Raw genomic sequence first — 17,124 nt, 5'->3', positions numbered from 1 at the left:
TTTCTAGGCACATTTAGCCACCAGACTTTTCCTCAAGCCACCAAACATGTTAGTAATCATGTCATGTGACTGGGAAATACTCTGATTTGTAAGGATTTAACTTGACTCGTCATGCTTTGTAAAACTTGCAACTGTATTTGTAATCCACTTTGTCATAAGGCTGATTCAGCACACCTATGGACTTGGTTTGTAAGCACATTCTTACCAATCCATGTGATGACTCATGCTTTTCATTTTTCATTCTTTGTAATACTACACTTCATTTTGTATGTACATTAGTAAACAAGCTGACTCAACACAAGTTTGTAAGCACATTCTTACCAATCTATGTGATGAATCATGCTTAGTAAGATGGCCTCCCAAAAGGTATATAAGGAGCCCATTTTCACCCATGCAATTTAAGCTTCCCACTTTAACTCTTTTCTCAAACCGTGTGAGAACCAGCAAGATCTAAGTGCAGGCCATTCAGCAGCCTTGAAGTTAAGAATAAGAAACATATATTCAAGTTATATACTACCTTACAGGGGTTGATTATATAACAAAGTACAGCTACCTAGCTAAAAGTTTATCAGCATTACTTTCCTCTCTTTTTCAGGAAGGGAGACACGAATCATGAGACACACTTCACGAATCCACAGGCACACACTTGCCAAAACATGTACAAACTTCACACTCAGTATTTCGAGACCACGAGGTTTAAACTAACTAAGGAACAAGAAGGAGAATATTGAAAGACATTCCTCCCAAGAACTCAGCACATTATCTACCACGAAAACTAGAAAAGTCGTAGACTGTGTACTTAAGGACTGGCAAGAAGTCTTATCCTGTATAGTTGTGTTGTCACTATATATGTGTCATATATAAGACCCTTAAGTAACAAGACACCGAGCAGACAAGAAACAGGTGATCGTGTGGGTTGGCCAGCTTCAATATGCCTGCAGCCAGTGAGGAAAGGACAGTAATTGGAATGTGTAGTACTAACCAAGGTGTAAGGCCAGGCGAAGCCCTAATTCTACAGCAATGGCTTCGGCCCATCTGATATCGAAAGCCTGATTGGACCCACCCGAAAACCGGGTGCCCATTGCCAGACGGCCCAAAACTGGCCTATGATTACGCCAATGCTGAAGGACATACTGGCATCTCCCCACCACCCTATGTCCACAGGGTGTGGAGAACAGAGAGCAATCTCGTTCGGTAGAAGCTGCAGGAGGTCGGCAACCCAGGAGAGGTCTTTGACAATACTGGAGGAGGGGGATAGCTTTGCCTATGGGGATCGAAAGATTGATGCGAAAGTAGACAGGGCACGTAGGAAAGGGCAGACCATGGGAAAAACGCAGGAGATGTGTACCAGCTTCCCGTGCATGCTGTTTGTCTCTTCTCATGAGAACCTCGCACCAGGCTCGAGCCAGGTGGCTAATAGCGCCTGAATTTTGGAAAGCTTCTCGGTTGGGATTGCTACTGATTTTCTGTCTAGGTTCCAATCAAAGCCAATGTAACGCTGGACCATCGCAAATGTGTGCAGCTTCTCGAGACTCCATGGAACACCACAGAAGGCTGTCAGGGCGATGAATTTGGATTCTGACCAAGATTGGTGGGGGAGACGGATGACTAGAAAGTTGTCGACCCATTTGCGAATGAGATCAAAGCTTGTGCGGCCATATATAGCAACTAGCATATTGGCAATGGAGCCAAAAACTCCAGCGCTGGAGGACAAGCCAAACATTAGCGCTCAGTCGACGTAGACTATTCCTCGCCAATATACACACAGAGAATTTTGTTGGCTTGGATGAATGGGCATGATGCGGTAGGCTGCAGAGATATTGAATGTCGCTGCAACGCATCCTGGTGGTAACGAAAGGATTAATTCAGCTGTACTGTTGAATGAACCCCATATTGTAGGGAATTCGCTGGCATTGATTCTGGCATTGACAGAAGGTATTGATGGGTTGTTTTGAGGGTATGAACGATCTTGGACAAGGTGAAATTTGTTTGAATGGGGTTTTGGTACTAGGCCTAAAGGTGAGGAGATAAATGGACCAATTATACGTTCAAGCTCATCTGGGGTATAACCGCGGGAGTAGTGGCCAGCGGCTTGTTCGCTGGTGATATATGAATTGATAAAGGAAGGATCCAAGAGCAATGATGTGTGATTTTCGAAATAAATGGGTTGCTAGTGGGGGGTCCCGCACACCAACATCGAAACCATTTTGTATACCTACAAGAATGTGCATCCAGTCTTCTAATAGGTTATATTTATGTAGAAGTTCTTCGACGCATGTTGCAATCAATGGGGTGACAATTATGCGGGGGTCAGGCTCATTGGTTGCAGCTGCCAGCTCCATGCCTGGTCTCCCAGCAGATGCTGCATCCGTGGAAATTTGTGCAGTTGGATCCGAAGGAGCAGGAGGAAGAACAGGCCCAGTTGAAGCAGTAATGCTTTCCATTGGTAGCTGATAGTGTGTGGCAGCTTTTCGCTGATGGTGCAAGCGAAGCGATTGGTTTGCCTGCAGATGTGGCTTTGGCACTACAGTCACCAGGCATGTGTCCGGAGTGCCCGCATCAAAAGCAATGCAGGCGCGCTTTCTTACGTGGCGTCTGCAAGACACTAGCTGAGGAATCCAAAGGAGCCGGACACTTTGAAGGAGAAGAGGGCAGGTGGGAAACTTGTGGAGTCACAAGTGACATGCGAGCAGCGACCTGAGTGGCAATAAGCGTAAGAGTGTTTAGGTCCAGACCACTGAGGTCATGCGCAGGATTTTGCACTGCTAGTTCTCTTTGTGATATGTCATACTCATGGGCAATTTCCCAGCCGTGCAATGAAGTGAGTTCAGATATGGCCTTGTGGTGCGACACAAAGGTGGCACCTCTGCTAGCTCCATGATAGAAGGCGATGCATTCTTCGACCACTCTGGAAGCTGTCAACCACTCGTGGAACTTGATGGATCTCTCTTTACTGCGGTCCAGACCTTTGGCAATCAGATTGCCTTGGCTGTTAAAGGTGAACACTTCATCATTGTTATGAAATGCATGCATATGTGCGGCTGGAGTGATAGCAATGTAAGGTATGTACTTGTACTGCTTCAGGGCATCCTCCACTTTCGGGGGAACAACTGTAAAGAGACAGTAAGCACATATGAATCACAAATGATCCAATGAGCTAAGGGCAGACAGTGCTTTTGAGCCAGAACTAATTTATAGTGTCTGAGCTCACAACGGTGTAGAACCCAAAAGGGTATGCAACGGTGTATGGAACAACGGTGCGATAACGACGGTGAAACAAAACAGCTACTTACTAGCATCAAGTTGGTTCGCTTTAAAACCCGGAACCAAGTCTGGTAAGGCAACATTCTTTGCTTCTGAGGGTGGTGCTGCTGCTGCTGCTCACATTCGTTCGACCGTTGCTGGGTCAGCACATAAGTTTTGGATTGGAGTAGCAGGAGCACCGGCCGGAGGGGGGACACCATTGGCTTCTTTGGCGTCCAACTCAAGTAGCCTGGCTTCTAGTGCTGCCCGTTCAGCTAAACAGTGCTGAGCCGCTGGATCCTGTTGCGCTGCAGTTGCAGTTGCAGCTGCAGGGTGCGCATTGTTGGCTGCAGGTGGACCTTGTTGGGTGCCAGATGGCTGTGTTGCGACTGGATGGGTAGTGACAGGATTAGGCGTGATAGGGGGATGCAAACCCTGAGCTGTGGAAGTCTGGGAATGAGATGCTGTGGAACTAGAAGGCATTCCTTGCATGGTGGGCTGTGGCACTGAAGAGGTCAAGGGCTGTTGCTGAGATGATGAGGCACCTTGTTGCTGAGTCAAAGGCGGATGTAGGCGCTGACATGTAATAGGGGGTCCTGGTGATTGTGTTGCAGGAGGTGAAGGTAATTGTTGAGGATGCTGAGACTGGGCAGCATGAGCGCCAGTGTTGTTCAGCGCTGTAGAGCTTTGTGAAGGAGCCATCGAAGTGCTGGATCCCTGCCCAGGTAAATTGAGGTCTACATGGCTGTAAGTCATTCTGAATGGTAAGGTAAAAACGATGAAAATATGTGAGCGAGCGAGAGTATAACAGATTTGAGCAAGCGAGTTGTATAGTGCAGTGATGAAAGGGAACCGATGGCAAGAAGGACAGGCTTGCCACTCTGCTGGACGTGTGGTGCCAGTTCCTTCCGGTGTAGAGACTCGTGTTTCTGCAGGCACATATGGGCTCATTTTACAAATTCTGACAACTCGCACCATCATCCACTATGACTTCCACCATCATGCGCACCACTTCCCGCAAAACGCGCCATAGGCGCGACACTTTCCCACACAATGCGCAGTATCCCCGCGTGCGCGCCTTGCGCGCTTTCTCGCGCTTAAGCGCACTGCGTTGCACATCATCCAGGAGCATCTATCCATCGTCCAACCAGTCCCTCGGTATGTCCCTTTCATTATCTGACCATATATGGCATATTACACTTCCTATTTTGTTATGGACCCTTACTTTACATCACTTTACATCACTTACATACTTAGAGCGCTCCCTATTTGGCTCTGAGCCCTGGGAGAGCGCTTAGGTAGAACTTACATACTCTCATGTTCGTTTTACACCCAACTAAACCACCTTAGCTTCCTACCACCATCTTACTACCACCATGTTATTTGGCAGTTAGCCCATGCAATGCATATATCCATCATCATTTTGAGGCCCTAGCATCAGTCTATAGCTAGTGGCACTGTCAGTATCCGTCTAGATCCGCACTTTTTCCCTTATCAGTCTCAGTATCCGCCGTCTACACTTGTGCACCACTTGCACTACCTTCCCGCACTTCGCGCACCTTCGCACTTCGCTTTCCCGCGCGCGCCTTCAGCGCGTTTCTCGCGCTTTCACCACCATTCACTAGGGTTGTTCAGCATCATTCCGTGGATCCTTGCTTTCCTTGCTTCCCCTTTAGGGTCGAACATTCTTGCATTCTGCAAGTATAGCAGCTAGGCAGAGCCAAGACTCACTTATACTGGTTGAGCATTTTTAGATATTTCATATCAGCCCAGCCAGGTTGTGATACCCACAACTGGAGCCCACCGCGAGGGGAACAGTCAGCATATCCACGCGCTTTCAACCTTTAGGCCAACCACAATTTCGACCTTTTCCGCAAATCCGCGCTTTTTCGCACTTTCTTGCATCTTTTCACACTTAAACCGCAAATTCCCGCGCCATGTACGACCCAGTAGATTCATCCGGAATGCCCCTTCGAATAGCTGACTCAGTGCCGCGCTTTGCAGGCGATTATACTCAACTCGTCAACTTCCTGGAGTCAGTAGAACAACTCACGCAACCGCTTGGTTTAACGGACAAGGAGATCATCAAGTATGCACTGAAGTATACAGCGCCTAAACAAAGGCAGCTTCTCTCATACTACGAAGGTGACAACTATGTAGAATTCGCTGATCATGTCTTGTATTTCTATCTAGAATGTGGTGTTGACCACTATACGCGCCCTATCTTTGAAAAACCAGCCACCATCGAAGCGCCCATTGCAAGCGCACCTCCGCAACCGGAATGCACTCAAGACCAACCAGCAGTCGAAGTCATTGCACCCATACCTGAAGTATGCAATGCCGCCCCCACCCCAGTAGTCCCAGAAGTGCCCCTTGATATCACCACCCCGCCATCAGTCCAACTCGAAGCGCGCATCATAAGCACTCCTCAAGAACCCATATCTGCACCAGAGTATCCACTAGCCAAAGATATTCCGCCCAAGCTCGAAGTATGCGAGCCTATCACCATCCCAATCCTCCCAGAAGCGCCTCTGGAGGAGATTATACTGCCGTCAGTCAGCGATGACTTTAAACATCTATTGCACTTTAGCGCGCCAATTCCGGAGCCTTCTGAAGTATCAGAGGTTCAATATGCGCTGCTATCCGACCAGGTTATGTCCCTGGAAACTCCGTCTGTCGCTGATGCATCTGCACTCGTCGCGCTTTCTGTGTGCAGTGACCATTATCATCCGCAGGTGCAATATCCGTGCACCATACCGCCACCAGTCAGCGATGACTTAAAACATCTATCCGAAGTCAGTGATGACTTTAAACATCTATCCGTAGTCAGGGATGACTTTAAACATCTATTGCACATTAGCGTGCCTATTCCAGAGTCTTCTGTAGTATCAGAGGCTCATAATGCGCTGCTATCCGACCAGGTTAAATCTCTGGTAACGCCGTCCATTGCTATCCATTCCGCACTTGTCGCACTTTCCGCGCACAGTGACCATTATCTGCAGGTGCAATATCCGTGCACCATACCGCCGACAGTCAGTGATGACTCTAAATATCTATCATCAGTCAGGGATGACTCTAAACATCTATCACATCCTAACGCGCCCATTCCGGAGTCTTCTGTAGCATCAGAGGTTCGAAACGCGCCGCTATCTGACCAGGTTAAGTCTCTGGTAACCCTGTCCATTGCTATCCATTCCGCACTCGTCGCACTTTCCGCACGCAGTGACTATCATCCGCAGGTGCAACATCCATGCACCATATCGCCGTCAGTCAGTGATGACTTTAAACATCTATCGTCAGTCAGGGATGACTTTAAACATCCATTGCATCTTAACACGCCGCTTTCCGACCAGAGTATATCTCTGGTAACCCCATCCATCACTGACCATTCCGCGCTTTCCACCTACAGTGAATACCGATTGCCGGTGAAACATCCGTGCATCGCATCGCTCATCCACCAATTAGAGCATGTCTCAGATGACTCTGATGCGCCTCCAGTGCGCCGCCATACGCCTGAGGTCGCACAGGTCATGCACCTAGAGGCATTGTATATTCATCCTCGTTCTATATCGCATTTCTCATTCATTTCGTGTTTAAAGCTTTCAAGGATCCAGATGCCAGTCGCCATTATTTCGCCTTCATATCCGCAACATTTTATTGTTGATTCATCCTTCACACGCCGCATTCGCGCACCACGCGCTTTATTTCCTGCGCTATATGCGACCATCATTGCAGAAGAGTCTTCCTGCTATCGCATTTTTACCGTTTCATCAGTTTTTAGCCATGTTTCTCTTGTCCAGAACCAGTCTCATTTTAATTCGCCGTCCATGCGCAGCTTATGCGCTCGTCTTGCATATATTTACACGCCTTCAGCACTTATCATTGTCTTTAACTTCGCATCTTTCACCTTTATCCGCATTTCCCCCTCTTCCATCTATCATGTCAATATCATCCTTGAATGCCCTATCAAGGGCTATCCGTTTATGTCTTGGCGCCAATTGGCCATTGACCTAGAGTCTATCAGATGCAGTCGCACATTATCCGCGCCTAATAACGCTTATCATTCGTCTCATGTTAATATTTTCAGTGTATCAGCCGCTCCTCTCATATTTAGAGGATATAGATTCCAATGCGCCCAAACGCGATTGTGCGCACAGCTCATGCGCACATTATCCGATCATAGAGCACCCAAACGCACCTTATATAGCCCCATTAGGGCGCGCCTTCAACTTGTACCGCAAGGTGCAAGAATTCATTCCGCCGGTCACTAGTCCGCCATCAAGCCGCATTTGAAGAAGATTCGGTTTATACCCAGTAGGAGAAGATGTTGCAGAGTCAGAAGATGAAGATACCGCTGCCCTCAGTCGCCCTTAGTCGCCTTTCACCATCGCCTCACGTGCTTTCGACCCGCAGCATTGTGCACTTCCCAATAGACGAAGAAGACCAGGAACGCACTGGTAGGAGAAGAAGTAGAAGAGATAGACGAAGAAGATCCAAACGCGCCAGCCCTCGACCCATCCACTCCATCATTCGACCCTCGCCATCATCATCCGCACCATCCGCTTTCCCCACTCCATTGATCCCCAAATACCATATACCGCCAAATATACCATCATTTTCATAGGATATAGTTCGTTTTACCCTGGGTTTCATCCAGCGCTTTCATTTTCAATTTCCCCTCATTATAATGTCGTCCAAAGGACTAATAATGCGCTGATATATACACCTATAGAAAACTGCCTAGAAGAAAAGAAGAAAAACAAAAGACCATAGATTGTGCCCACCTAACCCAGTAGGATATCATTTTCTCTTCCAACGCATGAAGCGGCACCATGCACCTTTTACCTTAGAATGCGCCTCATATGCGCGCATATTTCCCGCACTTCGCACCAATAAGAAGGAATAGACGTCAACAGCCGCATGAAGAAGCCAAGTCGGACTTGGACATCCACACTGTTTGCCGTCTCTCTTTCGCGTTTTTGAATATAGTTTTACTCATGCCATTCAATCCCATAGCACCTATTACTTAGTGCGCCTAGTGGGACTTGGTTTGGACATGGATTGGATCGCTTTCGGACCGCCTAGCATCGCCTTATACCCCCGCAGACATATTGGACATGGACATCATCGCACAATCATCCCCTCGTGTTTCCTCGCACATTCGCACTTCGCGCATTTTCACGCGCCTAACGCAACACATCCACACCATCCTCGCACTATCAGTCACCTCAATAGCCGAGCACCCCCTGCACGACCGCCATCATCATAGTTCCGAGTTCATATCACGATTCCCATACAAGAGTCATTTCGCGCAACCCACCATATGTGACGCATTCTCGCGCTTCAGTCACACATTCCCACGCTCGCGCACATTGCACATTAGCCACGCCTCTTCGCACTTAGTCACACTATCATCCGAGCACACGCACATCATGCCTGCCGATCATCATGCACCCATATCACCGACTTCACTCGAGATCCTCACCAGACGTGCTCTGAGTGGGGACACTCAGTATTCAAAGTCCCCGGGAGATGTAGAGACTCGCGTTTCTGCAGGCTCATATGGGCTCATTTTACAAATTCTGACAACTGGCCTTCATGGCACAACTTGCACCATCATCCACTATGACTTCCCTATAGAGCGCACCACTTCCCACGAAATGCGCCATAGGCGCAACACTTTCCCGCACAACGCGCAGTATTCCCACATGCGCACCTTGCGCGCTTTCTCGCGCTTAAGTGCCCTGCGTCGTGCATCATCCAGGAGCATCCATCCATCGTCCAACCAGTCCCTTGGTATGTCCCTTTTTGTTATCTGACTATATTTGGCATATTACACTTCCTATTTCATCATGGGACCCTTTGAATCATGACAAAACATGATGAGTCATGGAAAGTCCTTACAAATCAGAATATTACCAATCACATGACATGCTTACAAACATATCTGAGTGGCTCACTGATGTAATCAAGTAGCTGAATAAACATGAACAAATGGAAAGATGGAAAGAGACAGAAACTAATGGAAACTACAAATACAACTAAACAAATAGAAACAAAGCTTATATAAGTGAGAAGTATATCCTTTGTACACTCCTCTACTCATCTCCTTTTACACTGCTATTCATAAATGTCATGGTATGAACTCCATACCATGCATGACAACGGGTCACTTGCCCCCAAAATTCCTCAGTTCACGAAGGCAGGCTTGATGGACTACATAGTTGAGCTCATTGTCTCCGAGGATGAAGCTATCCAGCTTGTCGACAAAGGGCCTTTCCGTCGCCTCTTGCAGTATCTTTGCCCCAATCTTTCTGATAGTGCCATTCCTCATCATATGAAAACCCACAAGGAGATCCTCGAAAGAGCCAGACTTGCTGTCGAGACAATCAAGGACAAGCTCGCGCACATTGACAGCAACATATCAATGACATTTGACTCCTGGACATCTCTCATAGGTGACCCTTTCTTATCAGTCACAGCTCATTATATCAATGCTCCTGCTGACAAGCCCCAAGAGTGGGAGCTGAAGTCCAATCAGCTTGCTTTCAGGTATATTGAAGGAAACCATAGTGGTGCCAACATTGGGAACATTTTAATGGAGGTTATTGATGAGTACGGTGTTTGAAAAAAGGTGCGTCTTTCTTCCTCGTTTTAGATCACACCTCATGACACGAAATTTAGCTTGGTAGGTTCACTGCAAACAATGCCACAAATAACAATACTGCTATCCAAGCAGTCACAGATGAGATTGATCCATCCAGTGAACAATGGAATGCAGATCAGCATTGTGTGCAGTAAGTATTTGTTGTGTAAAATTTATAGATACTTGCACGAGAGGCTAACAAAATTGAATATAGCATCACTCTTTGCAATATCCGATAATGGCCAAGATCATGAAAGACTACCTTGCAATTCAGGGCTCAGCAGTTGCATCGGTGTGAATATCACAACCTAGCAGGCACATATAAGAAAAGTGCTCAGCCAGTATAAGTGAGTCTCAGCTCTGCCTAGCTGCTATACTCGCAGAATGCAAGAATGTTGGACCCTAAAGGGGAAGCAAGGAAAGCAAGGATCCACGAAATGATGCAGAACAACCCTGATGAATGGCAGTGAAAGCACAAGAAACTCGCTGAAGGTGCACATGGGAAAGTGAAGTGTGAAAGTGCACGAAGCGCAGGAAGGTAGTGCAAGTGGCGCACAAGTGTAGAAGACGTATACTGAGACTGATAAGAGGAAAGCGCAGATCTAGATGGATACTGATAGTGCCACTAGCTATAGACTGATGCTAGGGCCTCAAAATGATGGATACATGCATTGCATGGAACTAACTGCCAAGTAACATGATGGTAGAAGATACTGAGTGGTAGGAAACTAAGGTGGAAAAGTGGGGTGTAAAACGAACATGAGAGTATGTAAGGTCTACCTAAGCGCTCTCCCAGGGCTCAGAGCCAAATAGGGAGCGCTCTAAGTATGTAAGTGAGGGTAAGGTGATGTAAGTAAGGGTCCATAATGAAATAGGAAGTGTAATATGCCAAATATAGTCAGATAATGAAAGGGACATACCGAGGGACTGGTTGGATGATGGATGGATGCTCCTGGATGATGTGCAACGCAGTGCGCTTAAGCGCGAGAAAGCGCGCAAGGCGCACACGTGGGAATACTGCGCATTGTGCGGGAAAGTAGTGCGCCTATGGCGCGTTTCGCAGGAAGTGGTGCGCTCCATGGTGGAAGTCATAGTGGATGATGATGCGAGTTGTGCCATGAAGGCCAGTTGTCAGAATTTGTAAAATGAGCCCATATGTGCCTGCAGAAACATGAGTCTCTACATCTCCCGGGGACTTTGAATACTGAGTGTCCCCACTCAGAGTGCGTCTGGTGAGGATCTTGAGCGAAGTCGATGATATGGGTATGTGATGATTGGCGGGCGTGATGTGCGTGTGCTCAGATTGATAATGCGACTAAATGCAAAGAGGCGTGGCTAATGTGTGATGTGCGCGAGCGTGGGAACGTGGTGACTGAAGCGCGAGAATGTGTCGCATATGGTGGGTTGCGTGAAATGACTCTGGTACAGCAATCATGATATGAGCTCGAAACTATGATAATGGCGATCATGCGAGGAGTGCCTCGGCTTATTGAGATGACTGATTGTGTGAATATGGCATGATGTGTCGTGTTAGGCGCAGGAATGTAGCGCGTGAAAATGCACGAAGTGTGAATGGTGCAAGGAAAACACGAGGAGGTGAATGCGCGATGATGAAACTGCAAGGAAGCACGAGGGGATGATTGCGCGATGCAGTCCATGTCCGATATGTCTGCAGGGGTATAAGGCGATGCTGGGTGGTCCGGAAGCGATCCAATCCATGTCCAAACCAAGTCCCACTAGGCGCACTAAGTAATAGGTGCTATGGGATTGAATGGCATGAGTAAAATTATATTCAAAACGCGAAAAAGAGACGGCAAACGGTGCAGATATCCAAGTCCAACTTGGCTTCTTTGTTCTTCTGTTGACTTCTATTCCTTCCTATGAGCGTGAAGTGTGGGAAATGTGCGCGCATATGAGGCGCATTCTAAGGTAAAAGGTGCATGGTGCCGCTTCATGCATTCGAAGAGAAAATGAATATCCTATTGGGTTAGGTGGGCACAATCTATGGTCTTTTGTTTTTCTTCTTTTCTTCTAGGCGGTTTTCTATAGGCATATATATCAGCGCGTTATTAGTCCTTTGGACGACATTATAATGTGAGAAAATGGAAATGAAAAGCGCCAGACGAAACCCAGGGTAAAATGAACTATATCCTATGAAAATGACGGTATATTTGGCGGTAGATGGTATTCAGAGCAGGGAAAGTGGATGGTGTGGATGATGATGGCAAGGGTCAGATGATGGAGTGGATGGGTCGAAAGCTGGCGTGTTTGGATCTTCTTCGTCGAGCTCTTCTACTTCTTCTCCTACCAGTGCATTCCTGGTCTTCTTCGTCTATCTGAAAGTGCGCGATGCTGCAGGTCGAAAGGCACATGAGGCGATGGTGAAAGGTGACCAAGGCGACATGAGGGCGGTGGTATCTTCATCTTCTGACTCTTCAACATCTTTTCCTACCGGGTATAAACTGAATCTTCTTCAAATGCGGCTGGATGGCGGACTAGTGACTGGTGGAATGAACCTTGCGGTACAAGTTGAATGCGCGCCCTAATAGGGCAATATAAGGCGCATTGGGGTGCTCTATGTTTAGATAATGTGTGCGTGAGCTGCGCGCACAATCACGTTTGGGCGCATTGTTCTCTATATCCTCTAAATATGTGAGGACCGGCTGATACACTGTAAAAGTATTAACAGGAGATGAATGGTAAGCGGTATTAGGCGCGGATAATGCACGAATGCGCTGGATAGACTCTAGGTCAAGGGCCAATTGGTGCCAAGACATAAACAGATAGCCCTTGATTGGGCATGCAAGGATGATATCAACATGATAGGTGGAAGAGTGGAAAATGCAAATAAGGATGAAAAATGCGAAGTCGAAAACAATGATGAGTGCTGAATGCGCATGAATATATGCAAGATGAGCGCGTAAATCGCGCATGAACATCAAATTAAAATGAGACGGTGTAGAGACTCACATTTCTCCAGGCTCATATGGGCCAAATTCATGGCTTTTCACAACGCACTCGATATCCTTACATCACACTTCTCATACGACTTCTGCGCAACGCGCGCTTTGGCGCATACCAGCGCATTTGAGTGCATTCGAGCGTGTTACGGTGCACTTCGTTGCATTTCCTTAGGATCCGTCGCCTGCCCTCCGCATGTCCTGTCCGAGTCCTCCAAGGTCCATTGGTGTGTTTTCCCTTCTTCAGAACTCATACTCCGTCATGCAGGCACTAGTACTTATCATCATATCTTGTTATGGACCCTGACTTACCTCACCATTTACCTTAGTACTTCCTATTTGGCTCTGAGCCGTGGGAACTCACTTAGCATACCTACACGTCACCATGTTTGTTTTCCTGTCACTCACTTCCGCTCCACTACCATCGAAGTGTATAGCTTGAGTTTCTATCTGAATACACCGGTTTTCCTTCCTATTGGCGCTTTGACACCTTTAAGTGTCTATTTCTACATCTATCAAAGTCCTGATTCCCCCATTTGATTGTCATCTCTACTTGAAGCACTCCGTTGTGATCGCACGAAGTGCGCTTTTCCGCACTTTCCGCCTTATTAGCGCATTTAGGCGCCTTTAGCTAGCGCACTTCGCTTTTGGGTGCATTATTTGCCTCAGAGTCCCATTCAGGCTTCGAGACCGAACCGCTGGTTATAGATCCCCCTCACCTTTCACTAGAGGAATCTTTCTCAGTAGCAATCCCCTTGGGACGACTTTCCACTCGTATCCAGAGGAGCACTTGAGAGCCCACTTCCCACTCTCCCCCCTAGCACGCAGCTATCATTCCTCACCCTCAACTGGAGCCCACCGCGAGGGGATCATCTGAGAAAACTAGCAGGTCGCTCAGGTCTACCAAGGGACACAAAGAAAGAGAAGAAGCCATCGAAGAATTCAATATCGCATTTTCAGACCCGCGAGTCGCAGAAGCAGGAGAGATTTTTGTTCCAGTTCCGCGAACCCGTGCAAGACACGTCTCAGAACCCATACGCCCAGACCTCTCACTCTTCGCACCAAACCCGCGCACTCCCGCTTCGCCTGTCACGCCTTCACCCAAGGATTCCGCGAAAGGTGAATCGTCCGACAAGTTTGAAGCGCAAGATAACCCAAGGAACCTACCCCCTGGTGCTTTCATTAGCACGCCCAAGCGCATAACCCCCTCAAGCGCTAGTACTCTCTCCTCATTAACCGCGCTATCCACTTTTAGTGAGATCCCTCATAGACCGTCAGATGCGCCGTCAAGCGCAACCCCTACGACAGAAGCACAGCCAATCAAGCAGGAAGACATCGACACTCTCCCTGCACACAAACTGGTCAAATCAAAGAAAGCGATTATCGCCCAAACCAGTCAAGCTCCATCACCGCAGCCGCAAGCGCCTGCCTTATCCATTCCTTCTTCTCAACCTGTTGTAGAGACTCGCGTTTCTGCAGGCACATATGGGCACAGTTCGCACCTTTTCACAACTCATGACAATTGGCCTTCAATGCACGACTCGCACCATCAGCTATATTCGACTTCTATCATGTCCCTAGTCGTTTTACACATAACGCGCAGCTTTCCCGCAAAACGCGCCATAGGCGCGATACATTCCCGCACAATGCGCAGTATTCCCACACACGTGCCTTGCGCGCTTTCTCGCGCTTAAGCGCCCTGCAAGCGCCCTGCATCGCCTATCATCCAGGAATGTCCCTCTATGTCCATCCACCTCATTGGTACGTCATATGCCTTGCCTCGTGGTTTGTAACAAGCATTGCAGCGCTATTACATGTCATTACATATTTTTAGTGCTTACTGCTCCTATCCCTTCCGCTTCCGATGTGATTTCCATAGTATAAAGTTTGCTGACTTACTACTTCATCATTATTACTCCCCTTTGCTGTGCTTCCTTCGCTATTGGGTTTTACCTTAAAGTAGTAGTCACCACTTGGGCGCACTTTGTGTTTCCAATGGTTATCATTATCCGCCTATACTAGACCTTTATCCACGCTCATTATAACACTCGCTCTGCATTTGCACTCGCTTTGCACATCCGCTTCCTTATCTGTTTCCTTATCTGGTATTCTCCGCACAACGCGTGCCTTAGCGCTCACGTTCCCACACTCGCGCTTACCTTAGTGCGCTCTCTCGCGCTTCGCGCTCACTTCGCTTTTCTTCTTGCGCTTTTGTGCATCCATCGCACTCCAAGGGTCTTTCTTTCATCTGGTTCTGTGTTCAGTAGCAGTTGCCTTTAGGGTCGAACATTCTTGCATTCTGCAAGTATAGCAGCTAGGCAGAGCCAAGACTCACTTATACTGGTTGAGCATTTTTAGATATTTCATATCAGCCCAGCCAGGTTGAGATCGCCTCACCGGACCTTCGGATTTATCCCCTATATCTCTGTTCTGAAGTCTAGGGATTGATTCCCTAGACCGAAGGTTTGCCTTTCTGGCACTTCCTGTCTTTCCGAGACTTCTGTCTAAACCCCGTCTATCCGACTCTACCATAGTCTAGTCTACCTCTGTTTGTTTCTACTCCAGACCTTGTCCATAGTAGCCTTTCCCCTCCTGTCCTAATCCTGTCCACTCCTCCGGTCCTCCTAAACCTTCGGACGCCATTACATTTGGACCTCCGGATGTCCTGTCCTTTGGACCACTCCTCCTATCCTATCCTGCTTTGGACTCTGTCCCTTGCAGCCTATCCTCTATATGTTTCTATCTAGGGAACTTACCATGGGAAGTCCTTCAGCACTCCACCAGATTAGCCAGCCTCCGGAAGTCCTTCGGACTTCATCAGATTCCATCCGGACTTCATTCTGAAATTAAGGGCACATACTTGGGTAAGGGGCACAGCGCACAAGCTGAGGCCAAGCCCTTCGGATCTGTCTACCCTTGAGCTACGGTCTTAACAGCTTTAAACATGAAATGGACGAGAAATGTGACAATGAACGAGGATGAATATACAATGCCTCTGAGTGCATGACCTGTGCGACCTTAGGCGTATGGTGGTGCGCTGGAGGCGCATCAGAGTCATCTGAGACATGATCTAATTGGCGGATGGGCGATGTGATGCACAGATGTTTCACCAGCAGATGGTAATCACTGTAAGCGGAAAACGCGAAATGCGCGGAATGATCAGTGATGGAGGGGGTTACCAGAGACATACTCTGGTCAGAAGGTGGCGCATTTTGAGCCTCTGGTACTGCAGAAGGCTCCGGATTGGGCGCATTAAGATGCAATGGATGTTTAAAGTCATCCCTGACTGTGGATAGATGTTTAAAGTCATCACTGACTGACGGCGGTATGGTGCACAGATATTGCACCTGCGGGTGGTCACTGTGTGCAGAAAGCGTGATGAGCGTGGATGTGTCAGCGACAGATGGAGTTTCCAGGGACATAACCTGGTCGGATACGCGCAGCATTCCCGCTGTCCTGCATGATTTGGGAATCATGCATGGACATGACTACTAGGTATCCCCCTAAAAGACAAAGTCTGTTAGCTTAGTCCTCAGACTAGTCAACCCATACCTTGGTATCAAACCTTGGTCCAATAGTTTCAGTTTTCCCTCAGTGATTCATGAATCCACCATGTTTTGAAGAAAAGTCATATGTGAGATGGGAATCACATAATGACCTAGTTGATATGAGAAGCAAAATGAAGGTTAATGTATTGCCTTTCATTTGGCTTATTCACTTTGGCTAGAGAAACCCATAGAGAAAAGTTCAAAGCCTAACAAAAACCTATCTAAAAAGCCCGCGTATTGTGTACTATTATTTGTTCCATTATTTCTGAGTTGTTTTCTCTAGTGTTTCTTTACTTTGCTTTTCTATTAGGATGCTCTGACTAATCAGATGCTTCATAAAATTGTACCTACAGGGTATGATGTCATAATGATGTCATAGGACTTCACCTACACTCCTGCAGGTATTTTGGTTGAAAGATATGATATCATAGTGATGTCATAATGATGTCATGTTCCATGGAATTTGCTAGAACATTCCAATGACTCATAATGACTCATAGTGACTCATAGTGACTCAGAATGATGTCATTATCCCACCATGAATATTCTGGAATGTTCTTTTGCACCTGCTAGAACATTCTGCTCCAGTTTTTGGAATATTCTTCCCACATTCTGAAGTCATTACATCACCTTTTTACTTACATAATATTCCCACACAAAATGTATATAAGGAGAGCCCATTCTCCCCCAAAAAATAGATCTCCCACTTGTTGCATTCAAGAATTCC

General features: G+C 47.3%; 3 protein-coding genes across 3 annotated transcripts; 1 reads left to right on the top strand and 2 right to left on the bottom strand.

Moving 5' to 3' along the window:
* Window positions 1–1,966: 1,966 nt before the first annotated feature.
* DFJ58DRAFT_644825 (uncharacterized protein) lies at window positions 1,967–2,152 on the bottom strand (the record flags this gene model as incomplete). The annotated part of the gene is made up of 1 exon (XM_041381410.1): window positions 1,967–2,152. A coding segment is annotated over one exon (186 nt), but the record flags the coding sequence as incomplete, so codon positions are not given.
* A 3,028-nt stretch (window positions 2,153–5,180) lies between these two features.
* DFJ58DRAFT_727029 (uncharacterized protein) lies at window positions 5,181–9,062 on the top strand (the record flags this gene model as incomplete). Its single annotated transcript, XM_041385429.1, has 2 exons — window positions 5,181–7,316; window positions 8,283–9,062. The coding sequence occupies 2 exons, from the start codon at window positions 5,181–5,183 to the stop codon at window positions 9,060–9,062; spliced, it is 2,916 nt and encodes a 971-aa protein (XP_041244776.1).
* Window positions 9,063–15,770: 6,708 nt separating this feature from the next.
* On the bottom strand, window positions 15,771–16,271 carry DFJ58DRAFT_727027 (uncharacterized protein; the record flags this gene model as incomplete). The annotated part of the gene is made up of 1 exon (XM_041385428.1): window positions 15,771–16,271. The coding sequence occupies one exon, from the start codon at window positions 16,269–16,271 to the stop codon at window positions 15,771–15,773; it is 501 nt and encodes a 166-aa protein (XP_041244775.1).
* Between the last annotated feature and the right edge of the window lie 853 nt (window positions 16,272–17,124).

The sequence above is a fragment of the Suillus subalutaceus genome (genome assembly GCF_016647625.1).
Source record: "Suillus subalutaceus strain FC151 chromosome Unknown DFJ58scaffold_42, whole genome shotgun sequence".
Taxonomy (NCBI): Eukaryota; Fungi; Basidiomycota; class Agaricomycetes; order Boletales; family Suillaceae; genus Suillus; species Suillus subalutaceus.
The sequence above is the reverse complement of the archived record's forward strand: the minus strand, read 5'-3'. Positions and strand labels throughout refer to the sequence as shown.